The 22,735-nt window shown below is 53.0% G+C and overlaps 1 protein-coding gene across 1 annotated transcript in view; it reads left to right on the forward strand.

The window, feature by feature from the left end:
* Window positions 1-22,735, forward strand: part of LOC121291960 (sodium/potassium-transporting ATPase subunit beta-1-interacting protein 1-like) — a 506,522-nt gene that overhangs the window by 461,492 nt on the left and 22,295 nt on the right. The window contains exon 6 of the mRNA XM_041213649.1: window positions 12,873-12,954. Coding sequence (XP_041069583.1) covers window positions 12,873-12,954 — 82 coding nt within the window. The remainder of the gene's footprint in view (window positions 1-12,872; window positions 12,955-22,735) is intronic.

Consider the following 22,735-nt stretch of genomic DNA (forward strand, 5'->3'; position numbering starts at 1 on the left):
AGCTTCATTCACCTGTGAAGTTGTTGACATCTTGGCCACCAAAAGATGCTCATAATGGCTGTTGATTAGCCGTGAGCTCCAGTGCCTCACCCAGGTAGAGTGAGTGTCAGCATGGGATTTGTCCATGAGGTGTGCACACCACAGCTGACCTCACCCACATATTATACACACGTGCACACACATGGACTTGTATGCATGCGCTCTCATGCTTGCACACAAACTTGTGCTCACACATGCACTAATTCCTTCGTGCTCACACTCGCACCGACCTGTGCTCACGCTCACCATCCACCAGGATTAGGATTCATCAGGCCACAGTCAGGAACTTGAACCCTGGCTGATGTTTCCACTCTCGCTTCAGGGATTCTGAGACAACCGCTGGTGTCCCAACGCAACCAGCAGAGACTGGGAATCGAGAAAACAAACCCAGCAGAGACTGGGAATCGGCCCACTCAACCCCCTTACCCCCTAATACCCAATGCCACTCCATACAGCTACACACCCAATCTCCACTATGGGCAGACCTCAGGAGCCAGATGCAGATTTTAAAAAAATAAACCTTTAACAATTTAATATAGCTCTTACTCATACACACTTGATAGTGAAAGAACTCAAATTCATGTAACACATTCAAAGCTTTTAAATCCCCTCAAGTGATTAATCTCCTATGAGAGCGAACAAATTTCTATTCAGACTCCACATCAAATCCTTTAATATCTTTAATCTCTTTAAACTGCCAATCAAGCTGTGCACTCAGAACATCCTGCTGAGATAATTGTAGCTTTTGAAACTCAGCCAAGCATTCATGATGACTTAATACTAGTCCTTGGAAAATGTCAACAAAGGCCTTTGTTGAAATTGCACAAATAGATGGTAATGTTTTTGCTAATGCACACCAGATGGCCTGTCAATCAAAGTAGTATAGCAGAGGGGTTTTTTTTAACTCTCATTGCCAGCTTCAGCCTGTTTGTTCATGTTGAAAGAGTGGGGAATTTTTTAAAAATTTCAGATCATTACACTTAAACAGAACCTATCCACCCTTCATGAGAATTTACGTCTACTTCATCAGTTCATGACTCCCACACTGCGGGTGAAGGTACTTGGACCCGCCAAAATGGCGTCTGTTTGAACTCAGCAGTAAATTCACGTGGTACTGCTGAGTCTGGGATTTCCCTCCTGTGTTTTCCCTCCTGGCAAAAATTGGATCTGTTGGAAATGGGGACGGAACTTCTACATCTAGGACCTGCCTGCCATTTTTTTAAAGGTCTGGGGAGTCTTGCCGCCTCTGCGAAAATCCAGCCCTGAGAATCAAAGTTACATCGTTTCACAATATATTTCAATCACCCTTTCTTCCAAAAATATAATCATTTCACTGAAGTAGTTAGAGCGCAGAAGCTGTTCCTTCAGAACATTAAAAATGAATCCCATCTACACACAAATAGATGTTAATGAATATCTTTAAGGCGTGCAGATGGTCCAAGTACATGCCAGATCCTTTGCAGATTAGCTGCCTATTTGGAATTACTTACATATGTAGAAATACGAAGCTATGTTTCTTTGCTTGAGATGCAGCAGCTGCTTTCTGTCAGCTCTGAGACTCTTAGCTTTTGAACATTCTTCAAACAGAAGCATTGAACTTCCATCTGAACCGCCTTCAATGTGTCTACTTTGCTGTTTTATGAATATTCGTCCTGAATAATTAATATCTTCTGTCTGTGTGGGTGAACATGAAAGGTTCCATGCTCCCCCCACCGCACAACCACCCCCCCTCCCCCGCAACAAGCAGAGAATTCTCTCACTGTCCTGGCTAACATCTGTCTCACAACCTATATCACTAAAGCGGGTCAAGTGGGTGCTTTCTTGGATTGCTGTTTGTGGGATCTTGCTGTGCACCAATTGGCTGCCCTGCTTACCCACATAACGACAGGGACCGGGCTTTGCAAAATTAATTACTTGTCTGTAAAATGCATTCGGGCATTTAGGGGCACAAAAGGCATTCTTGTGAAATGAATAAATGAATTGTTCCTCTCTCTCTCTCTCTCTCTCTCTCTCTCTATGGGTGGGATTTTACACCGCGGGTTTTTACGGTCCCAGCAAAGTTAGCGGGCTTTCGAACGGCTCCCCATATTTTACAGCCCCGCGCGCCGCCCCGCCCCCCCCGCGACGGGGCCAAAAATTCCTCCCTCCACCTCTACCTCTCTTCAAAATCTCAAGAAGCTGGGATTTAGTTCCATTCTACAAGTGTCCTTCACACCCTTAATGGGTGAAGGCAGTTCCAGGCCTCCTAAAGTGATGGTGCCTAACAACAGAGACACTGTGTCCAAGCAGCGGTGTGGTATTCCTCTATTACAACAATGACAATACTTCAAGAGTACTTCATTGGCCGGAATTTTCCGGCCCCATTGGCGTCGGGTATCATGGCGGGTTGGTGGGGTGGGGTTGGGGTGGGGGGGTGTTGGGGTGTGGTTGCCGGGGAATAACATGGCAAGGTGGGCCAAAAATTGGTTTCACGCAGTCGCGAAACCAGTGTGCGATGATCTGCTCCAGCCGTCAGCGGTGGGCCACATTTCCCCTTGCCACATGTCAGGAACCTAATTTCAATACATTAGCATTTCATTATAAGCCCTGCCCGTTGGAATCGTTCCCCCACCACCTCCCCCCCACCTCCCCCCCACCACCACGCTGGATCATCCGGGCACATCAGTGTGATTGTACGCCGACATGTTTCGCAACTGTACATGAGCGACATACACCTGACAAGCTGCACCTCGCTCGGGATTTCGAGGTTTGTTTGCCTATCTTGCTTCAGGCAGCACTCGCAGTCATCAGTGCCAGGCTTCACAGGCAGCATGCATCACTTCTGGGAGGCTCACAGGCAGGAATCTACCTTACCAGACAACCCATAAGGCAGGGGTGGCTTTTCGATGGCTGCAGGGCGAGGGCTTGCTTGGGGAGGAGGCAGAAGTGGCCTCAGGTAAGGGAAGAGGCTGCAGGACGAAGGCTGTACTGGGGAAGGAGGGTATCCCAGGGTGTGTGTGTGTGGGGGGGGGCACATGTTGATCTGTGCAAGTGGCTTCAAGATGGTGAGGACTGAGGAGGCAGTCTCCAGAGGAGATGAGGCTGGATGGATGTGTGAGGGTGTGTGTGTGTGTGAGGGAGTGAGTGGTGATGTCCCTTGAGCTGGCAGTGAGTGAGATGCCAGTGAATGTGTGATGGGCTTGTGAATGTGTGAGTTTAGAGTGATGAGAGGGTTGCTTTACCCTGGCGGCACAGATAAGATCTTTCATCCATTTTCTGCACTGATGGCCGGCCTCTTGTGTGCAGCTTTGGCATTGACCCCCCCCCTCTGCCATCGCTTCCCAAGCCGGAGCGGTGAGACTGATGGGCCTCTTGTGGTAGAGGACATCACAGCTGGCATCCATGGCATCCAGAAGGTATCCCAGGGCTGCGTCACTGAATCGGGGTTGGGGGGGAGGGTGGGGGAGTGGCTGCACTCTTCTTGGCTTTTGGGGCCCATGTCTTCACCAGAGGAGCCCTGGGCTGTAAGCATTGAGAAGTGTGTGCGCGTGACTGCAGTTTAAATATGGCGTCCAGCGTGAGGAAGCGGCGAGGTAACAGCATGGTGGGCAAATTGAAGGCCGCCCACCAGCGAGACAGCGGGTTCCCGGTGGCTGTGTAACTAATGAGGTGGGAATGGGACGATAGGGCGTGAAAACCCACCACTGCAGCCGGCAATTTCCCACCCGCGACCACATTATGTGCAAATCTGGGATGATCCCGCCCATTGACTCAAAAGCCCCTTGTGACGTCCTGAGGCCACGAAAGGCGCTATGCAAATGCAAGCTCTTTTCATTTTATTTTCATCCATAGGAACAGGAGGAGGCCATTCAGCTCCCCCCCACCTCCCCCCCCGATAACATCCTGGATGACCTGCACTGCAGCTCGGTATTCATTGATACCCTTGTCCGACAAAATTCTATTGAAATAAAAACAGAAAATGCTGGAAATATTCCGCAGGTCCAGCAGTGTCTGTGGTGAGAGTTGATCTTTCACTGCAGATGAAAAGTCATTGACCTGAAACATTGGATGTCCACCACCAAAACCTGCTGCACCCCAGCCAAATTAGTCTCCAGGAGCCTCAAGGTCATTAAGACTCTAATTGGCAGCGGGAACCCTGTTGCAGGGACTCCCGGCTCCTGGGGGGAGTTTAATTGCTGCACTTGCCCCACCCCGCACCAGTAGGGCAGAAAGCCCATCCCCGAGAGCTGCCTGCCAGTCAGATGCCGGCAGCTCATCATTCCCACCGCAGCGCCACCTGGAACGATGGCCACTTCTAGTAATAAACTTTACCAGAGACCCCTGGAGAAAGGTTTTTTTTAATTCGTTCACGGGAGGTGGGCGTCACTGGCTGGGCCAGCATTTATTGCCCATTCCTATCTGCCCTTGAGAAGGTGGTGGTGAGCTGCCTTCTTGAACCGCTGCATCCATGTGGTGTAGGTACACCCACGGTGCTGTTAGGGAGGGAGTTCCAGGATTTTGACCCAGCGACAGTGAAGGAATGGCGATATATTTCCAAGTCAGGATGGTGAGTGGCTTGGAGGGGAACTTCCAGGTGGTGGTGTTCCCATGTGTCTGCTGTCCTTGTGCTTCCAGGTGGTAGTGGTCGTGGGTTTGGAAGGTGCTGTCTAAGGAGCCTTGGTGAATTCCTGCAGTGCATCTTGTAGATGGTACACACACTGCTGCTACTGTGTGTCAGTGGTGGAGGGACTGAACGTTTGTGGATGTGGTGCCAATCAGGCGGGCTGTTTTGTCCTGGACGGTTTCAAGCTTCTTGAGTGTTGTGGAAGCTGTACTCATCCAGGCAAGTGGGGAGTATTCCATCACACTCCTGACTTGTGCCTTGTAGATGGTGGACAGGCTTTGGGGAGTCAGGAGTTGAGTTACTCATTGCAGGATAACTTGCCTATGGCTTGCTCTTGGAGCCACAGTATTTATATGGCGAGTCCAGTTCAGTTTCTGGTCAATGGTAACCCCCAGGGATGTTGATAGTAGGGGATTCAGTGATGGTAATGCCACTGAACGTCAAGAGGCGATGGTTATATTCTCTCATGTTGGAGATGGTCATTTCTGTGGGGTGGGGTGTGGGTGAGTGGGTGTGTGTATGTATGTGTGGGTGTGTATGTGTGTGTGCATGTGTGCGTGTGGGCAGGGGTGTGTGAGTGGGGATATGTGTGTGTGGGTGGAGATGTGGGTGGGGTGTGTGGGTGGGGTATTGGTGGGTGTGTGTGTGTGGGTGGAGGTATGGGTGTGTGTGTAGGCAGGAGCGTGGGTGGGTGTGCGTGTGTGTGTCTGCGTGGGGGTGTTGGTGTGTGTGTGTGTCGGAAGGATATAGCGGATGTGTGTGTGTGTGGGTGGATGGAGTGTTGGTGTGTGTGTATGGGTGGAGGCGTGGGTGGGTGTGTATTTGGGCAGGAGTCTGGTGTGTTTGCCGGTATGGGTGGGGGTGTGTGGGTGTTGGTGGGTGTGTGGGTGGAGGTATGGGTGGGTGTGTGGGTGGGTGTTGATGTGTGTGGGTGGGTGTGTGTGTGTCTGCATGGGGGTGTTGGGGTGTGCGGCGGGGGGTTATGGGTGGGTGGGTGTGTGTGGAGGTGTAGGTGGGTGTGTGTGGGTATTGGTCTGTGTGGGTGGGGGTGTGTGGGCGGGTGTGTGTGTGCATGTGGGTGGGTGTGTATGTGGGGGTGTGTGTGTGTGGGTGGGTGTATTTGTGGGTGTGTGTGGGCAGGTCTGTGTATATGAGCGGGTGTGTGTGTGTGTGGGCAGGGTTGTGGGTGTGTGTGTGTGTGGGTGTGTGGGCGGGGTGGGTGGAGGTGTGTGTGTGTGCAGGTCTATGTGTGGGCAGGGTTGTGCGTGTGTGTGTGTGTGTGTGTGTGTCTGTGTGTTTGTGGGCGGGTGGGTGGGTCTGTGTGTGTGGGCAGGGTTGTGGGTGTGGGTGTGTGGGTGTGGGCGGGTGTGTGAGGGTGTGTGTGTGTGGGCAGGGTTGTGGGTGTGTGTGTGTGGGTGTGGGCGGATGTGTGGGGGTGTGTGTGTGTGGGCAGGGTTGTGGGTGTGTGTGTGTGTGGGTGTGGGCAGGTGTGTGTGTGGGCAGGGTTGTGGGTGTGTGTGTGTGTGGGTGTGGGCGGGTGTGTGGGGCTGTGTGTGTGTGTGTGTGTGTGTGTGGGTGGGTGTGTGAGGGTGTGTGTGTGTGGGCAGGGTTGTGGGTGTGTGTGTGTGTGGGTGTGGGCGGGTGTGTGGGGCTGTGTGTGTGTGTGTGTGTGTGTGGGCGGGTGTGTGAGGGTGTGTATGTGTGGGCAGGGTTGTGGGTGTGTGTGTGTGTGGGTGTGGGCGGGTGTGTGGGGGTCTGTGTGTGTGGGCAGGGTTGTGGGTGTGGGTGTGTGGGCGGGTGTGTGGGGGTCTGTGTGTGTGGGCAGGGTTGTGGGTGTGGGTGTGTGGGTGTGGGCGGGTGTGTGGGGGTGTGTGTGTGGGCAGGGTTGTGGGTGTGTGTGTGTGTGGGTGTGGGCGGGTGTGTGGGGCTGTGTGTGTGTGTGTGTGTGTGTGGGCGGGTGTGTGAGGGGTGTGTGTGTGGGCAGGGTTGTGGGTGTGTGTGTGTGTGGGTGTGGGTGGGTGTGTGGGGGTGTGTGTGTGTGTGGGCAGGGTTGTGGGTGTGTGTGTGTGTGGGCAGGGTTGTGGGTGTGTGTGTGTGTGGGTGTGTGGGTGTGTGGGGCTGTGTGTGTGTGTGTGTGTGTGTGTGTGTGTGTGTGTGTGGGTGTGGGCGGGTGTGTGTGTGGGCAGGGTTGTGGGTGTGGGTGTGTGGGTGTGGGCGGGTGTGTGAGGGTGTCTGTGTGTGGGCAGGGTTGTGGGTGTGTGTGTGTGTGGGTGTGGGCGGGTGTGTGGGGGTGTGTGTGTGTGAGCAGGGTTGTGTGTGGGTGTGTGGGTGTGGGCGGGTGTGTGAGGGTGTCTGTGTGTGGGCAGGGTTGTGGGTGTGTGTGTGTGTGGTTGTGGGCGGGTGTGTGGGGGTGTGTGTGTGTGAGCAGGGTTGTGGGTGTGGGTGTGTGGGTGTGGGCGGGTGTGTGAGGGTGTGTGTGTGTGTGGGCAGGGTTGTGGGTGTGTGTGTGTGTGGGTGTGGGCGGGTGTGTGGGGGTGTGTGTGTGTGAGCAGGGTTGTGGGTGTGGGTGTGTGGGTGTGGGCGGGTGTGTGAGGGTGTGTGTGTGTGTGGGCAGGGTTGTTGGTGTGTGTGTGTGTGTGGGTGTGGGCGGGTGTGTGGGGGTGTGTGTGTGTGAGCAGGGTTGTGGGTGTGGGTGTGTGGGTGTGGGCGGGTGTGTGGGGGTGTGTGTGTGTGTGGGCAGGGCTGTGGGTGTGTGTGTGTGTGGGTGTGTGTGGGTGTGGGCGGGTGTGTGGGGGTGTGTGTGTGTGTGGGCAGGGTTGTGGGTGTGGGTGTGTGGGTGTGGGCGGGTGTGTGAGGGGTGTGTGTGTGTGGGCAGGGTTGTGGGTGTGTGTGTGTGTGTGTGTGGGTGTGGGCGGGTGTGTGGGGGTGTGTGTGTGTGGGCAGGGTTGTGGGTGTGTGTGGGTGTGGGTGTGGGCGGGTGTGTGAGGGTGTGTGTGTGTGTGAGCAGGATTGTGGGTGTGGGTGTGTGGGTGTGGGCGGGTGTGTGAGGGTGTGTGTGTGTGTGGGCAGGGTTGTGGGTGTGTGTGTGTGTGGGTGTGGGCGGGTGTGTGGGGGTGTGTGTGTGTGGGCAGGGTTGTGGGTGTGTGTGGGTGTGGGTGTGGGTGTGGGCAGGTGTGTGGAGGTCTGTGTGTGTGGGCAGGGTTGTGGGTGTGTGTGTGTGTGGGTGTGGGCGGGTGTGTGGGGGTGTGTGTGTGTGGGCAGGGTTGTGGGTGTGTGTGGGTGTGGGTGTGTGGGTGTGGGCAGGTGTGTGGAGGTCTGTGTGTGTGGGCAGGGTTGTGGGTGTGTGTGTGTGTGGGTGTGGGCGGGTGTGTGGGGGTGTGTGTGTGTTCTTCCCATATTGGCTCAGAATCCAGGGCACAATTTAAGTCTGACCTTTCCTGGAGTTTTGGTGAGATTGAGCAGGAAATCATCCCGTGCTAAAAGACAAAATCCCAAACTGGCTGACAGCACCATTTTAAATTTAAATTTTAAAATTGACAAGGCTGTAGGAAAGGGAGGAGATTATTTGGATAACTCTACCAAAGAGCTGGCACAGGCAGAGTGGGCTGATTGGCCTCCTTCTGTATTGTTTTATGATTCTGTAACTCTGTGACCTCAAATATAAAATGCTTGTTTTCAAATCCTTCCATGGCCTTGTCTTTCTCACTCTCCCTCTAATCTCCTCCACTCCTTCAACCATCACCCCCACCCCCCCCACCAAGATTTCTGATTTCCTCTAACTATGACCTCTTGTACATCCAGATTTGTGTGCCCGGAACTCTGGAATACCCTCCCTACCCCTCTGTCCTCCTGATACAATCGCTACCTCTATGACCAAGAGTTAGTCACCGGTCCTAATATCCCTTCTTGCAGTGCCGTGTTATATTTGTTTTCTAGCGCTCTTGGGAAATGCTGGGAGATGTTTCACTATTCTAAAGATGCTACGTAAATGCAGGTTGTTGTTGTGACAAAACCGGCCTCTCGAAAAGACAAGCAACCCAGATAACAGGAGATGCAGTCCAGCAAGGAGGTAACATTGCTTGAGTCCAGGAAAATCAGGCAGTGCCAATTTACAATGGCCTGTTAAATACCTGCCTCTCACTGAAAGCCAATTGCTCAGGCACTTTCCACTCAGTGGACAGCCCCTGAATTAAATAAGTGAGATTTACAAACTGTCTGAACGATTCACTGTCAGCCACCCTGAATGTAACCTGGCAACATTTATACCCAAGTCCTCTTTTCAGACAACCTGGACTGGATAAGCAGGTGGGAGACACTCTGCTGTACTCAGTAGCTAAATGCGCAGGAACTGTGAGTATAAAACCGCTTCACTCAGCCAAAAGCAAAAACATATCGAGTACCCGGGGCTTGGAACTCTAATCAAGAAGAGAAAAAATCTTTTCAAGCTAACAGATCAGAGAATCATGCAGCACAATAGAAGACCATTCAGCCTACTTTTCCTGTGCCAGCCCTTTGAAAGAGTTGCCCAATGAACTCCACTCCCCTGCTCTTTCTCCATAGCCGTGCATTGTTTTTTTTTCCTTTTCGCATTTATGGCCAATTTCCTTTGGCAAGTTCATATTCAATCTGCTCCCACTACCCTTCCAATCAGTGCATTCCGGATCACAACACCTCAAGTGTTAAAATGATCCTCCTCATTCCCCCCCCCCCCCACCCCAAACATCATGCCAATCTTTTTCAATTAGTAACCACAGGCTATGCCCCTGCTGCTAGTGGAAACATTTTCTCCTCATTTTCTCTATCAAAACCAATCATAATTTTGGACACCTCCATCAAATCTCCCAGTAACCTTGTTAACTCATCCCAAGCTATTTGGTGAAGTATGAAACTACACTGTAATACTTCTCCTGATAATAAGTATATTTACAGAACACAGAATTACATATGTCTGCTTTCTAGTTACAATCCCCACGTTCCAGCAGTCTCTCTTTATAAGTGCTGCAGGTGCTTAATTTACAAAATGCCCTTTAGCTCTGTATCTCAACAATATAATTAACATATTATTATCAAACCTTCTCTGCTCCAAAAAGAAACAATCTCAGCTTCTCCACACAGCTGAAGCCCTTCATCCTTGATGCCATTCTGGTAAATCTCTTCTCCACCCTCTCTAAGGTCCTGGACATCCTTCCTCAAGACGAAAAGAATGAAATGCCTGCTATGCAATAGAGACAGGGACAAAGCTGACTGAATGCCTTTTGGGATATGTTAAGTGGTGTTAAAGACAAAATTCATTAACGATCCCATTGCCCTTTTTTTGTGTGGGGAGAATGCCATTGTGTACCAACCAAGGAGATGTTCCATTCCCACAGCTCGTATCACGGCCTCAACAGCTGCCTCCTTAAAGTTGACTATTCAACCTTGATGCTGTGTTATCGTATCAATGGGGAAAATAAAACCACATTCCAAAATATTTCCATTGCCAAATGGCCCTTTTTTCCCTGAAACGATGCTGCGGTTTTTTAAAGAGCTGCAGCAGCACCAGGCATTCCACCCTAAATCTGCAGGTTCTCACTGCCAATCATCCGGTCTCTCCTGGGCTGTTCAAGAGAGGCACTGAGCGAAAGGGAGGCCCCTCACCTGTACGCATGTCAGGAGAATCCAAAAACCACCTCACCCAGGCCTCATCTTGGCTTTTCCTGTTTCGTTAAGCTCTATCTACAGAAAGAGTGTGCATTTCTGCAGTGCACTCTGAAGTCTTCAGAACATCCCAGAGCCCTTTTGCAAACAGGAAATCACTCTCAAAGTTATGTAGTGAATTTGTTCACAGCACAAACTGCAAATGAATGATTATCTAATTAATGTGCTATTGGTGTTGTTTGAGATCATTGGAAATGCGTAGTGGTTATGTTACAGGACTAATAATTTTCAAAAATAGCTTAGGCTAACTGTAATGAATCCCATCGTGGCAGCTGGAGAAATCTGGAAATTAAAAGCTGGTGTCAGTAAAAGTGAGCATAACGTTGTCAGAGTGTTGTAAAAGTCCAACTGGTTCACTAACGTCCGCAAGGGAACACCCCATTGTTACCCTGCCTGGCCTGTAAGTGACTCCAACCCACACCTAGACAGTTTTTGTTTATTCATTTATTCATCACAGGATGTGGGCATCGCTGACTAGGCCAGCATTTATTGCCCATCCTTAATTGCCCACCGGAAGGTGGTAGTGAGCCGCTTTCTTCAACTGTTGCTTGTGATGTGGGTACACCCACGGTGCTATTAGGAAGGGAGTTCCAGGATTTTGACCCAGTGACGTTGAAAGAACGGCGATATATTTCCAAGCCAGGATGGCGAATGGCTTGGAGGGGAACTTGCAGGTGGTGGTGTTCCCATCTATCTGCTGCCCTTGTCCTTCTAGATGGGAGAGGTCATGGTTTGGAAGGTGCTGTCGAAGTTGGTGAGTTGCTGCAGCTTGTCTTGTAGATGGTACACACTGCTGCTACTGTGCGTTGGTGGCGGAGGAAGTGAACGTTTGTGGACGGGGTGCCAATCAAGCGGGCTGCTTTGTCCTGGTTGGTGGCGAGCTTCTTGAGTGTTGTTGGGGCTGCACTCATCCAGGCAAATGGAGAGTATTCCATCACACTCCTGACTTGTGTCTTCTAGATGGTGGACAGACTTTAGGGAGTCAGAAGGCAAGTTATTCAGTGCAAAATTCCTGGCCTCTGACCTGCTTTTGTAGCCACAGTATGTAAATGGCTGGTTCAGTTCAGTTTTTGGTCAATGGTAACCCCCAGGGTGTTGATAGTGGTGGATTCAGCAATGGTAATACCATTGAATGTCAAGGGGCGATGGTTAGATTTTCTCTTGTTGGAGATGGCCATTGCCCAGCACTTATGTGGTGTTAATGTCTCTTGCCACTTATCAGCCCAAGCCTAAATATTGTCCAGATCTTGCCGCACATAGACACGGACTGCTTCAGTATCTGAGGAGTCACGAATAGTGTGAACATTGTGCAATCATCTGCGAACATCCCCACTTCTGACCTTATGATGGAGGGAAGGTCATTGATGAAGCAGCTGAAGATGGTTGGGCCGAGGACACTACCCTGAGGAACTCCTGCAGTGATGTCCCAGGACTAAGGTGATTGACCTCCAACAACCACAACCATCTTCCTTTATGCAAAGTATGATTCCAACCAGTGGAGAGTTTTCCTTCTGCTTTCCATTAATTTCAGTTTTGCTAGGGCTCCTTGATGCCACACTCGGTCAAATGTTGCCTTGATGTCAAGGGCAGTCACTCTCACCTCACCTCTGGAGTTCAGCCCTTTGGTCCATGTTTGGACCAGGGCTGTATGAGGACAGGAGCTGAGTGACCCTGGTGGAACTCAAACTGAGTGTTAGTGAACAGGTATTGCTGAACAAGTGCTGCTCGATAACACTGATGATGACTCCTTCTATAACTTTACTGATGATCGAGAGTAGACTGATGGGGCGGTAATTGGCTGGGTTGGATTTGCCCTGCTTTTAGTGGACAGGACATACCTGGGCAATTACCCACATTGTCAGGTAAATGCCAGCTGTTGTAGCTGCACTGGAATAGCTTGGCTAGGGGCATGGCAAATTCTGGAGCACAAGTCTTCAGTACTATTGCCAGAATGTTGTCCATTGTTGACTCTTACTGCCCTCCGAAGTGGCCTAGCAAGACCCTCAGTTGTATCAGAGTGCTACAACACTGAGGTTAAAGATGAAGGCCCACACCCACCTTCATGAGGAACCAGTGATGGACAACAAATGCTGGCCTTGCTCTTGGTTATCACATCCCGGAGAGAATTAGGTTTCTAATTGTCTCTTTGGCAAAGGTATATGGTGAAAGAAAGAACGAACTTGCATTTATATAGCACCGTTCCAGGCTTAAGGACATCTCAAAGCAACTTAAAGCCTATGAAACGCTTTTTGAAATGTACTGTTATAATGCAGGGCAAAGTGACAGCTAATTCGTGCACAGCAAGATCCCACAGACAACGATGGGATAACGAGCAAATAATTTAATTTTTAGTGTGGGTTGAAAAAGGGGATTGGTTGGAGGTGTGAGAGGGGGTGGTGTGGAAATAGTTGAAAAGTGAAAATTTGCAAGATGCCATCGAAAGATACAAAGGACAATGTCTCTCATCGCAACGGTCTGAAAATTATTAATTAATCACGCTGCAAAATACTAATTGTTTCTCCTGTGTTTTCAGTTGATTTCATTGGAGGATTTGATTCCTATGGTTATCAGGCCCCACAGAAGACTTCTCCTTTACAGTTGCAGCCTCTGTACACGTAAGTGCTTTACACAAAGAGAAAGGAAATGGCCAACATTCCCTCACTGATTCAGTCAAATTTGCTGTCTTGCTTCCCTTCCCACCGTTTCATTTCAGCACTAAAACCTTTCTCCGATACTCTGGGGAGTGTTGGCCAATGGTAATAATCCATATTTTACTTTTAATGCCTGTCCGTGAGAACATCTTTAATTTTATTACTGTCTCCACTGTGGTAGCTACCTGCTAATTGGCATTCACAGGGGAAAAGGGAAAGATCAGAACTGGTGGAACTTTGAATATCGTAAACACAAGTGAAAGCAGAAAGCGGAGTCTGTAGCTATTCTGCGCACGTCTGCCGTGGATGATTAAATCAGTGTTGTAAGTGTTCAAACGTTACACTCACATTGCCAAGTAACTGAGGCCTACACATCCACCCGCCCACCACCCTCCCCCCCCCACCCCACTAATCACCTCTGACAGATGCATCAGGAAATCATCCTTCAATCCCATACAGAGCAAATAGATTCCATGTTCAGTCCTCAGACCATGCAATGGTAGGGTTCAGGGACTGTGCAATCGGGTTCAGGGACTGTGCAATGGTGGGGTTCAGGGACTGTGCAATGGTGGGGTTCAGGGACTATGCAATGGTGGGGTTCAGGGACTGTGCAATGGTAGGGTTCAGGGACTGTGAGATGGTGGGTTTCAGGGACTGTGCGATAGTAGGGTTCAGGGACTGTGCGGTGGTGGGGTTCAGGGACTGTGCAATGGTGGGGTTCAGATCTGTGCAATGGGGTTCAGGGACTGTGTGATGGTGGGGTTCAGGGTCCGTGCAATGGAGGGGTTCAGGGACTGTGCGATGGTGGGGTTCAGGGACTGTGCAATGGGGGGGTTCAGGGACTGTGCAATGGTGGGGTTCAGGGACTGTGCAATGGTGGGGTTCAAGGACTGTGCAATGGTGGGGTGCAGGGATTGTGCAATGGTGGGGTTCAGGGACTATGCAATGGTGGCGTTCAGGGACTGTGCAATGGTAGGGTTCAGGGACTGTGCGATAGGGTTCAGGGATCATGCAATGGTGGGGTTCAGGGACTATGTAATGGTGGGGTTCAGGGACTATGCAATGGTGGGGTTCAGGGACTGTGCAGTGGTGGGGTTCAGGGACTGTGCGATGGTGGGGTTCAGGGAATATGCAATGGTGGGGTTCAGGGACTGTGCAATGGTGGCGTTCAGGGACTGTGCAATGGTGGGGTTCAGGGACTATGCAATGGTGGCGTTCAGGGACTGTGCGATGGTAGGGTTCAGGGACTGTGCGACGATGGGGTTCAGGGACTGTGCAATGGTGGGGTTCAGGGACTGTGCGATGATAGGGTTCAGGGACTGTGCGATGATGGGGTTCAGGAACTGTGCAATGGTGGGGTTCAGGGACTATGCGATGATAGGGTTCAGGGACTGTGCGATGATGGGGTTCAGGGACTGTGCAATGGTGGGGTTCAGGGACTGTGCGATGATAGGGTTCAGAGAATGTGCGATGATGGGGTTCAGGGACTGTGCGATGATAGGGTTCAGGGACTGTGCGATGATGGGGTTCAGGGACTGTGCAATGGTGGGTTTCAGGGACTGTGCGATGATAGGGTTCAGGGACTGTGCGATGATGGGGTTCAGGGACTGTGCGGTGGTGGGGTTCAGGGACGGTGCGATGATGGGTTTCAGGGACTGTGCAATGGTGGGGTTCAGGGAATGTGCGATGATAGGGTTCAGGGACTGTGCGATGATGGGGTTCAGGGACTGTGCAATGGTGGGGTTCAGGGACTGTGCGATAGGGTTCAGGGACTGTGCAATGGTGGGGTTCAGGGACTGTGCAATGGTGGGGTTCAGGGACTGTGTAATGGTGGCGTTCAGGGACTGTGCAATGGTGGGGTTCAGTGACTGTGCAATGGTGGCGTTCAGGGACTATGCAATGGTGGGGTTCAGGGACTGTGCGATGGTAGGGTTCAGGGACTGTGCAATGGTGGGGTTCAGGGACTGTGCAATGGTGGGGTTCAGGGACTGTGCAATGGTGGGGTTCAAGGACTGTGCAATGGTGGGGTGCAGGGATTGTGCAATGGTGGGGTTCAGGGACTATGCAATGGTGGCGTTCAGGGACTGTGCAATGGTAGGGTTCAGGGACTGTGCGATAGGGTTCAGGGATCATGCAATGGTGGGGTTCAGGGACTATGTAATGGTGGGGTTCAGGGACTATGCAATGGTGGGGTTCAGGGACTGTGCAGTGGTGGGGTTCAGGGACTGTGCGATGGTGGGGTTCAGGGAATATGCAATGGTGGGGTTCAGGGACTGTGCAATGGTGGCGTTCAGGGACTGTGCAATGGTGGGGTTCAGGGACTATGCAATGGTGGCGTTCAGGGACTGTGCGATGGTAGGGTTCAGGGACTGTGCGACGATGGGGTTCAGGGACTGTGCAATGGTGGGGTTCAGGGACTGTGCGATGATAGGGTTCAGGGACTGTGCGATGATGGGGTTCAGGAACTGTGCAATGGTGGGGTTCAGGGACTATGCGATGATAGGGTTCAGGGACTGTGCGATGATGGGGTTCAGGGACTGTGCAATGGTGGGGTTCAGGGACTGTGCGATGATAGGGTTCAGAGAATGTGCGATGATGGGGTTCAGGGACTGTGCGATGATAGGGTTCAGGGACTGTGCGATGATGGGGTTCAGGGACTGTGCAATGGTGGGTTTCAGGGACTGTGCGATGATAGGGTTCAGGGACTGTGCGATGATGGGGTTCAGGGACTGTGCAATGGTGGGGTTCAGGGACTGTGTAATGGTGGCGTTCAGGGACTGTGCAATGGTGGGGTTCAGGGACTGTGCGATGATAGGGTTCAGGGACTGTGCGATGATGGGGTTCAGGGACTGTGCAATGGTGGGGTTCAGGGACTGTGCGATGATAGGGTTCAGGGACTGTGCGATGATGGGGTTCAGGGACTGTGCAATGGTGGGGTTCAGGGACTGTGCGATTGTGGGGTTCAGGGACTGTGCAATGGTGGGGTTCAGGAACTATGCAATGGTGGCATTCAGGGACTGTGCGATGGTGGGGTTCAGGGACTGTGCAATGTTGGGGTTCAGGGTCTCTGCAATGGTGGCATTCAGGGACTGTGTAATGGTGGGGTTCAGGGACTGTGCGATGGTAGGGTTCAGGGACAGTGCGATGGTGGGGTTCAGGGACTGTGCGATGGTAGGGTTCAGGGACTGCGACGATGGGGTTCAGGGACTGTGCGATGATGGGGTTCAGGGACTGAACAGTGGTGAGGTTCAGGGACTGTGCGATGACAGGGTTCAGGGACTGTGCGATGATGGGGTTCAGGGACTGTGCAATGGTGGGGTTCAGGGACTGTGCGATAGGGTTCAGGGACTGTGCAATGGTGGGTTTCAGGGACTGTGCAATGGTGGGGTTCAGGGACTGTGCGATGGTATGGTTCAGTGACTGTGCGATGGTGGGTTTCAGGGACTGTGCGATGGTGGGTTTCAGGGACTGTGCAATGGCAGGGTTCAGGGACATGCGATGGTAGGGTTCAGGGACTGTGCAATGGTAGGGTTCAGGGACTGTGCAATGGTAGGGTTCAGGGACTGTGTGATGGTATGGTTTAGGGACTGTGCAACGATGGGGTTCAGGGACTATGCAATGGTGGGGTTCAGGGACTGTGCAATGGTGGGGTTCAGGGACTATACATTGGTGGGGTTCAGGGACTGTGCAGTGGTGGGGTTCAGGGACTGTGCAATGGTGGCATTCAGGGACTGTGCAATGGTGCATTTCAGGGACTGTGTAATGGGGGGGTTCAGGGACTGTGCAATGGTGGGGTTCAGGGACTGTGCAATGGTGGGGTTCAGGGACTGTGCGATAGGGTTCAGGGACTGTGCGTTGGTGGTGTTCAGGGACTGTGCAATGGTGGCGTTCAGGGACTGTGCAATGGTGGGGTTCAGGGACTATGCAATGGTGGGGTTCAGGGACTGTGCAATGGTGGTGTTCAGGGACTGTGCGATGGTGGGGTTCAGGGACTGTGCAATGGTGGCGTTCAGGGACTATGCAATGGTGGGGTTCAGGGACTGTGCGATGGTAGGGTTCAGGGACTGTGCAATGGTGGGGTTCAGGGACTGTGCGATGGTAGGGTTCAGGGACTGTGCGACGATGGGGTTCAGGGACTGTGTGATGATGGGCTTCAGGGACTGTGCAATGGTGGGTTTCAGGGACTGTGCGATGATAGGGTTCAGGGACTGTGCGATGATGGGGTTCAGGGACTGTGTAATGGTGGGGTTCAGGGACTGTGCAATGGTGGGGTTCAGGGACTGTGCGATGGTGTGGTTCAGGGACTGTGCGATGGTGGTGTTCAGGGACTGTGCGATGGTGGGTTTCAGGGACTGTGCAATGGTAGGGTTCAGGTACTGTGCAATGGTGGGGTTCAGGGACTGTGCAATGGTGCGGTTCAGAGACTGTGCAATGGTGTGGTTCAGGAACTGTGCAATGGTGGGGTTCAGGGACTATGCAATGGTGGGGTTCAGGGACTGTGCAATGGTGGGGTTCAGGGACTGTGCAATGGTGGGGTTCAGGGACTGTGCGATGGTAGGGTTCAGGGACTGTGCGACGATGGGGTTCAGGGACTGTGTGATGATGGGCTTCAGGGACTGTGCAATGGTGGGTTTCAGGGACTGTGCGATGATAGGGTTCAGGGACTGTGCGATGATGGGGTTCAGGGACTGTGTAATGGTGGGGTTCAGGGACTGTGCAATGGTGGGGTTCAGGGACTGTGCGATGGTGTGGTTCAGGGACTGTGCGATGGTGGTGTTCAGGGACTGTGCGATGGTGGGTTTCAGGGACTGTGCGATGGTAGGGTTCAGGTACTGTGCAATGGTGGGGTTCAGGGACTGTGCAATGGTGGGGTTCAGAGACTGTGCAATGGTGTGGTTCAGGAACTGTGCAATGGTGGGGTTCAGGAACTGTGCAATGGTGGGGTTCAGGGACTATGCAATGGTGGGGTTCAGGGACTGTGCAATGGTGGGGTTCAGGGACTGTGCAATGGTGGGGTTCAGGGACTGTGCGATGGTAGGGTTCAGGGACTGTGCGACGATGGGGTTCAGGGACTGTGCGATGATGTGCTTCAGGGACTGTGCAATGGTGGGGTTCAGGGACTGTGCAATGGTAGGGTTCAGGGACTGTGCGATGGTGGGGTTCAGGGACTGTGCAATGGTGGGGTTCAGGGACTGTGCGATGGTAGGGTTCAGGGACTGTGCGACGATGGGGTTCAGGGACGGTGCGATGATGGGTTTCAGGGACTGTGCAATGGTGGGGTTCAGGGAATGTGCGATGATAGGGTTCAGGGACTGTTCGATGATGGGGTTCAGGGACTGTGCAATGGTGGGGTTCAGGGACTGTGCGATAGGGTTCAGGGACTGTGCAATGGTGGGGTTCAGGGACTGTGCAATGGTGGGGTTCAGGGACTGTGTAATGGTGGCATTCAGGGACTGTGCAATGGTGGGGTTCAGGGACTGTGCAATGGTGGCGTTCAGGGACTATGCAATGGTGGGGTTCAGGGACTGTGCGATGGTAGGGTTCAGGGACTGGGCAATGGTGGGGTTCAGGGACTGTGCAATGGTAGGGTTCAGGGACTGTGCGACAATGGGGTTCAGGGACTGTGTGATGATGGGCTTCAGGGACTGTGCAATGGTGGGTTTCAGGGACTGTGCGATGATAGGGTTCAGGGACTGTGCGATGATGGGGTTCAGGGACTGTGTAATGGTGGGGTTCAGGGACTGTGCAATGGTGGGGTTCAGGGACTGTGCGATGGTGTGGTTCAGGGACTGTGCGATGGTGGTGTTCAGGGACTGTGCGATGGTGGGTTTCAGGGACTGTGCAATGGTAGGGTTCAGGGACTGTGCAATGGTGGGGTTCAGGGACTGTGCGATGGTGGAGTTCAGGGACTGTGCAATGGTGGGGTTCAAGGACTGTGCAATGGTGGGCTTCAGGGACTGTGCAATGGTGGCGTTCAGGGACTGTGCGATAGTGGGGTTCAGGGACTGTGCGATGGTGGGGTTCAGGGACTGTGCAATGGTGGGGTTCAGGGACTGTGCGATGGTAGCGTTCAGGGACTGTGCGACGATGGGGTTCAGGGACTGTGCGATGATGTGCTTCAGGGACTGTGCAATGGTGGGGTTCAGGGACTGCAATGGTAGGGTTCAGGGACTGTGCGATGGTGGGGTTCAGGGACTGTGCAATGGTGGGGTTCAGGGACTGTGCGATGGTAGGGTTCAGGGACTGTGCGACGATGGGGTTCAGGGACGGTGCGATGATGGGTTTCAGGGACTGTGCAATGGTGGGGTTCAGGGAATGTGCGATGATAGGGTTCAGGGACTGTGCGATGATGGGGTTCAGGGACTGTGCAATGGTGGGGTTCAGGGACTGTGCGATAGGGTTCAGGGACTGTGCAATGGTGGGGTTCAGGGACTGTGCAATGGTGGGGTTCAGGGACTGTGTAATGGTGGCGTTCAGGGACTGTGCAATGGTGGGGTTCAGTGACTGTGCAATGGTGGCGTTCAGGGACTATGCAATGGTGGGGTTCAGGGACTGTGCGATGGTAGGGTTCAGGGACTGTGCAATGGTGGGGTTCAGGGACTGTGCAATGGTAGGGTTCAGGGACTGTGCGACAATGGGGTTCAGGGACTGTGTGATGATGGGCTTCAGGGACTGTGCAATGGTGGGTTTCAGGGACTGTGCGATGATAGGGTTCAGGGACTGTGCGATGATGGGGTTCAGGGACTGTGTAATGGTGGGGTTCAGGGACTGTTCAATGGTGGGGTTCAGGGACTGTGCGATGGTGTGGTTCAGGGACTGTGCGATGGTGGTGTTCAGGGACTGTGCGATGGTGGGTTTCAGGGACTGTGCGATAGGGTTCAGGGATCATGCAATGGTGGGGTTCAGGGACTATGTAATGGTGGGGTTCAGGGACTATGCAATGGTGGGGTTCAGGGACTGTGCAGTGGTGGGGTTCAGGGACTGTGCGATGGTGGGGTTCAGGGAATATGCAATGGTGGGGTTCAGGGACTGTGCAATGGTGGCGTTCAGGGACTGTGCAATGGTGGGGTTCAGGGACTATGCAATGGTGGCGTTCAGGGACTGTGCGATGGTAGGGTTCAGGGACTGTGCGACGATGGGGTTCAGGGACTGTGCAATGGTGGGGTTCAGGGACTGTGCGATGATAGGGTTCAGGGACTGTGCGATGATGGGGTTCAGGAACTGTGCAATGGTGGGGTTCAGGGACTATGCGATGATAGGGTTCAGGGACTGTGCGATGATGGGGTTCAGGGACTGTGCAATGGTGGGGTTCAGGGACTGTGCGATGATAGGGTTCAGAGAATGTGCGATGATGGGGTTCAGGGACTGTGCGATGATAGGGTTCAGGGACTGTGCGATGATGGGGTTCAGGGACTGTGCAATGGTGGGTTTCAGGGACTGTGCGATGATAGGGTTCAGGGACTGTGCGATGATGGGGTTCAGGGACTGTGCAATGGTGGGGTTCAGGGACTGTGTAATGGTGGCGTTCAGGGACTGTGCAATGGTGGGGTTCAGGGACTGTGCGATGATAGGGTTCAGGGACTGTGCGATGATGGGGTTCAGGGACTGTGCAATGGTGGGGTTCAGGGACTGTGCGATGATAGGGTTCAGGGACTGTGCGATGATGGGGTTCAGGGACTGTGCAATGGTGGGGTTCAGGGACTGTGCGATTGTGGGGTTCAGGGACTGTGCAATGGTGGGGTTCAGGAACTATGCAATGGTGGCATTCAGGGACTGTGCGATGGTGGGGTTCAGGGACTGTGCAATGTTGGGGTTCAGGGTCTCTGCAATGGTGGCATTCAGGGACTGTGTAATGGTGGGGTTCAGGGACTGTGCGATGGTAGGGTTCAGGGACAGTGCGATGGTGGGGTTCAGGGACTGTGCGATGGTAGGGTTCAGGGACTGCGACGATGGGGTTCAGGGACTGTGCGATGATGGGGTTCAGGGACTGAACAGTGGTGAGGTTCAGGGACTGTGCGATGACAGGGTTCAGGGACTGTGCGATGATGGGGTTCAGGGACTGTGCAATGGTGGGGTTCAGGGACTGTGCGATAGGGTTCAGGGACTGTGCAATGGTGGGTTTCAGGGACTGTGCAATGGTGGGGTTCAGGGACTGTGCGATGGTATGGTTCAGTGACTGTGCGATGGTGGGTTTCAGGGACTGTGCGATGGTGGGTTTCAGGGACTGTGCAATGGCAGGGTTCAGGGACATGCGATGGTAGGGTTCAGGGACTGTGCAATGGTAGGGTTCAGGGACTGTGCAATGGTAGGGTTCAGGGACTGTGTGATGGTATGGTTTAGGGACTGTGCAACGATGGGGTTCAGGGACTATGCAATGGTGGGGTTCAGGGACTGTGCAATGGTGGGGTTCAGGGACTATACATTGGTGGGGTTCAGGGACTGTGCAGTGGTGGGGTTCAGGGACTGTGCAATGGTGGCATTCAGGGACTGTGCAATGGTGCATTTCAGGGACTGTGTAATGGGGGGGTTCAGGGACTGTGCAATGGTGGGGTTCAGGGACTGTGCAATGGTGGGGTTCAGGGACTGTGCGATAGGGTTCAGGGACTGTGCGTTGGTGGTGTTCAGGGACTGTGCAATGGTGGCGTTCAGGGACTGTGCAATGGTGGGGTTCAGGGACTATGCAATGGTGGGGTTCAGGGACTGTGCAATGGTGGTGTTCAGGGACTGTGCGATGGTGGGGTTCAGGGACTGTGCAATGGTGGCGTTCAGGGACTATGCAATGGTGGGGTTCAGGGACTGTGCGATGGTAGGGTTCAGGGACTGTGCAATGGTGGGGTTCAGGGACTGTGCGATGGTAGGGTTCAGGGACTGTGCGACGATGGGGTTCAGGGACTGTGTGATGATGGGCTTCAGGGACTGTGCAATGGTGGGTTTCAGGGACTGTGCGATGATAGGGTTCAGGGACTGTGCGATGATGGGGTTCAGGGACTGTGTAATGGTGGGGTTCAGGGACTGTGCAATGGTGGGGTTCAGGGACTGTGCGATGGTGTGGTTCAGGGACTGTGCGATGGTGGTGTTCAGGGACTGTGCGATGGTGGGTTTCAGGGACTGTGCAATGGTAGGGTTCAGGTACTGTGCAATGGTGGGGTTCAGGGACTGTGCAATGGTGCGGTTCAGAGACTGTGCAATGGTGTGGTTCAGGAACTGTGCAATGGTGGGGTTCAGGGACTATGCAATGGTGGGGTTCAGGGACTGTGCAATGGTGGGGTTCAGGGACTGTGCAATGGTGGGGTTCAGGGACTGTGCGATGGTAGGGTTCAGGGACTGTGCGACGATGGGGTTCAGGGACTGTGTGATGATGGGCTTCAGGGACTGTGCAATGGTGGGTTTCAGGGACTGTGCGATGATAGGGTTCAGGGACTGTGCGATGATGGGGTTCAGGGACTGTGTAATGGTGGGGTTCAGGGACTGTGCAATGGTGGGGTTCAGGGACTGTGCGATGGTGTGGTTCAGGGACTGTGCGATGGTGGTGTTCAGGGACTGTGCGATGGTGGGTTTCAGGGACTGTGCGATGGTAGGGTTCAGGTACTGTGCAATGGTGGGGTTCAGGGACTGTGCAATGGTGGGGTTCAGAGACTGTGCAATGGTGTGGTTCAGGAACTGTGCAATGGTGGGGTTCAGGAACTGTGCAATGGTGGGGTTCAGGGACTATGCAATGGTGGGGTTCAGGGACTGTGCAATGGTG

The sequence above is a fragment of the Carcharodon carcharias genome, chromosome 19, assembly GCF_017639515.1.
Source record: "Carcharodon carcharias isolate sCarCar2 chromosome 19, sCarCar2.pri, whole genome shotgun sequence".
Classification (NCBI taxonomy): domain Eukaryota; kingdom Metazoa; phylum Chordata; class Chondrichthyes; order Lamniformes; family Lamnidae; genus Carcharodon; species Carcharodon carcharias.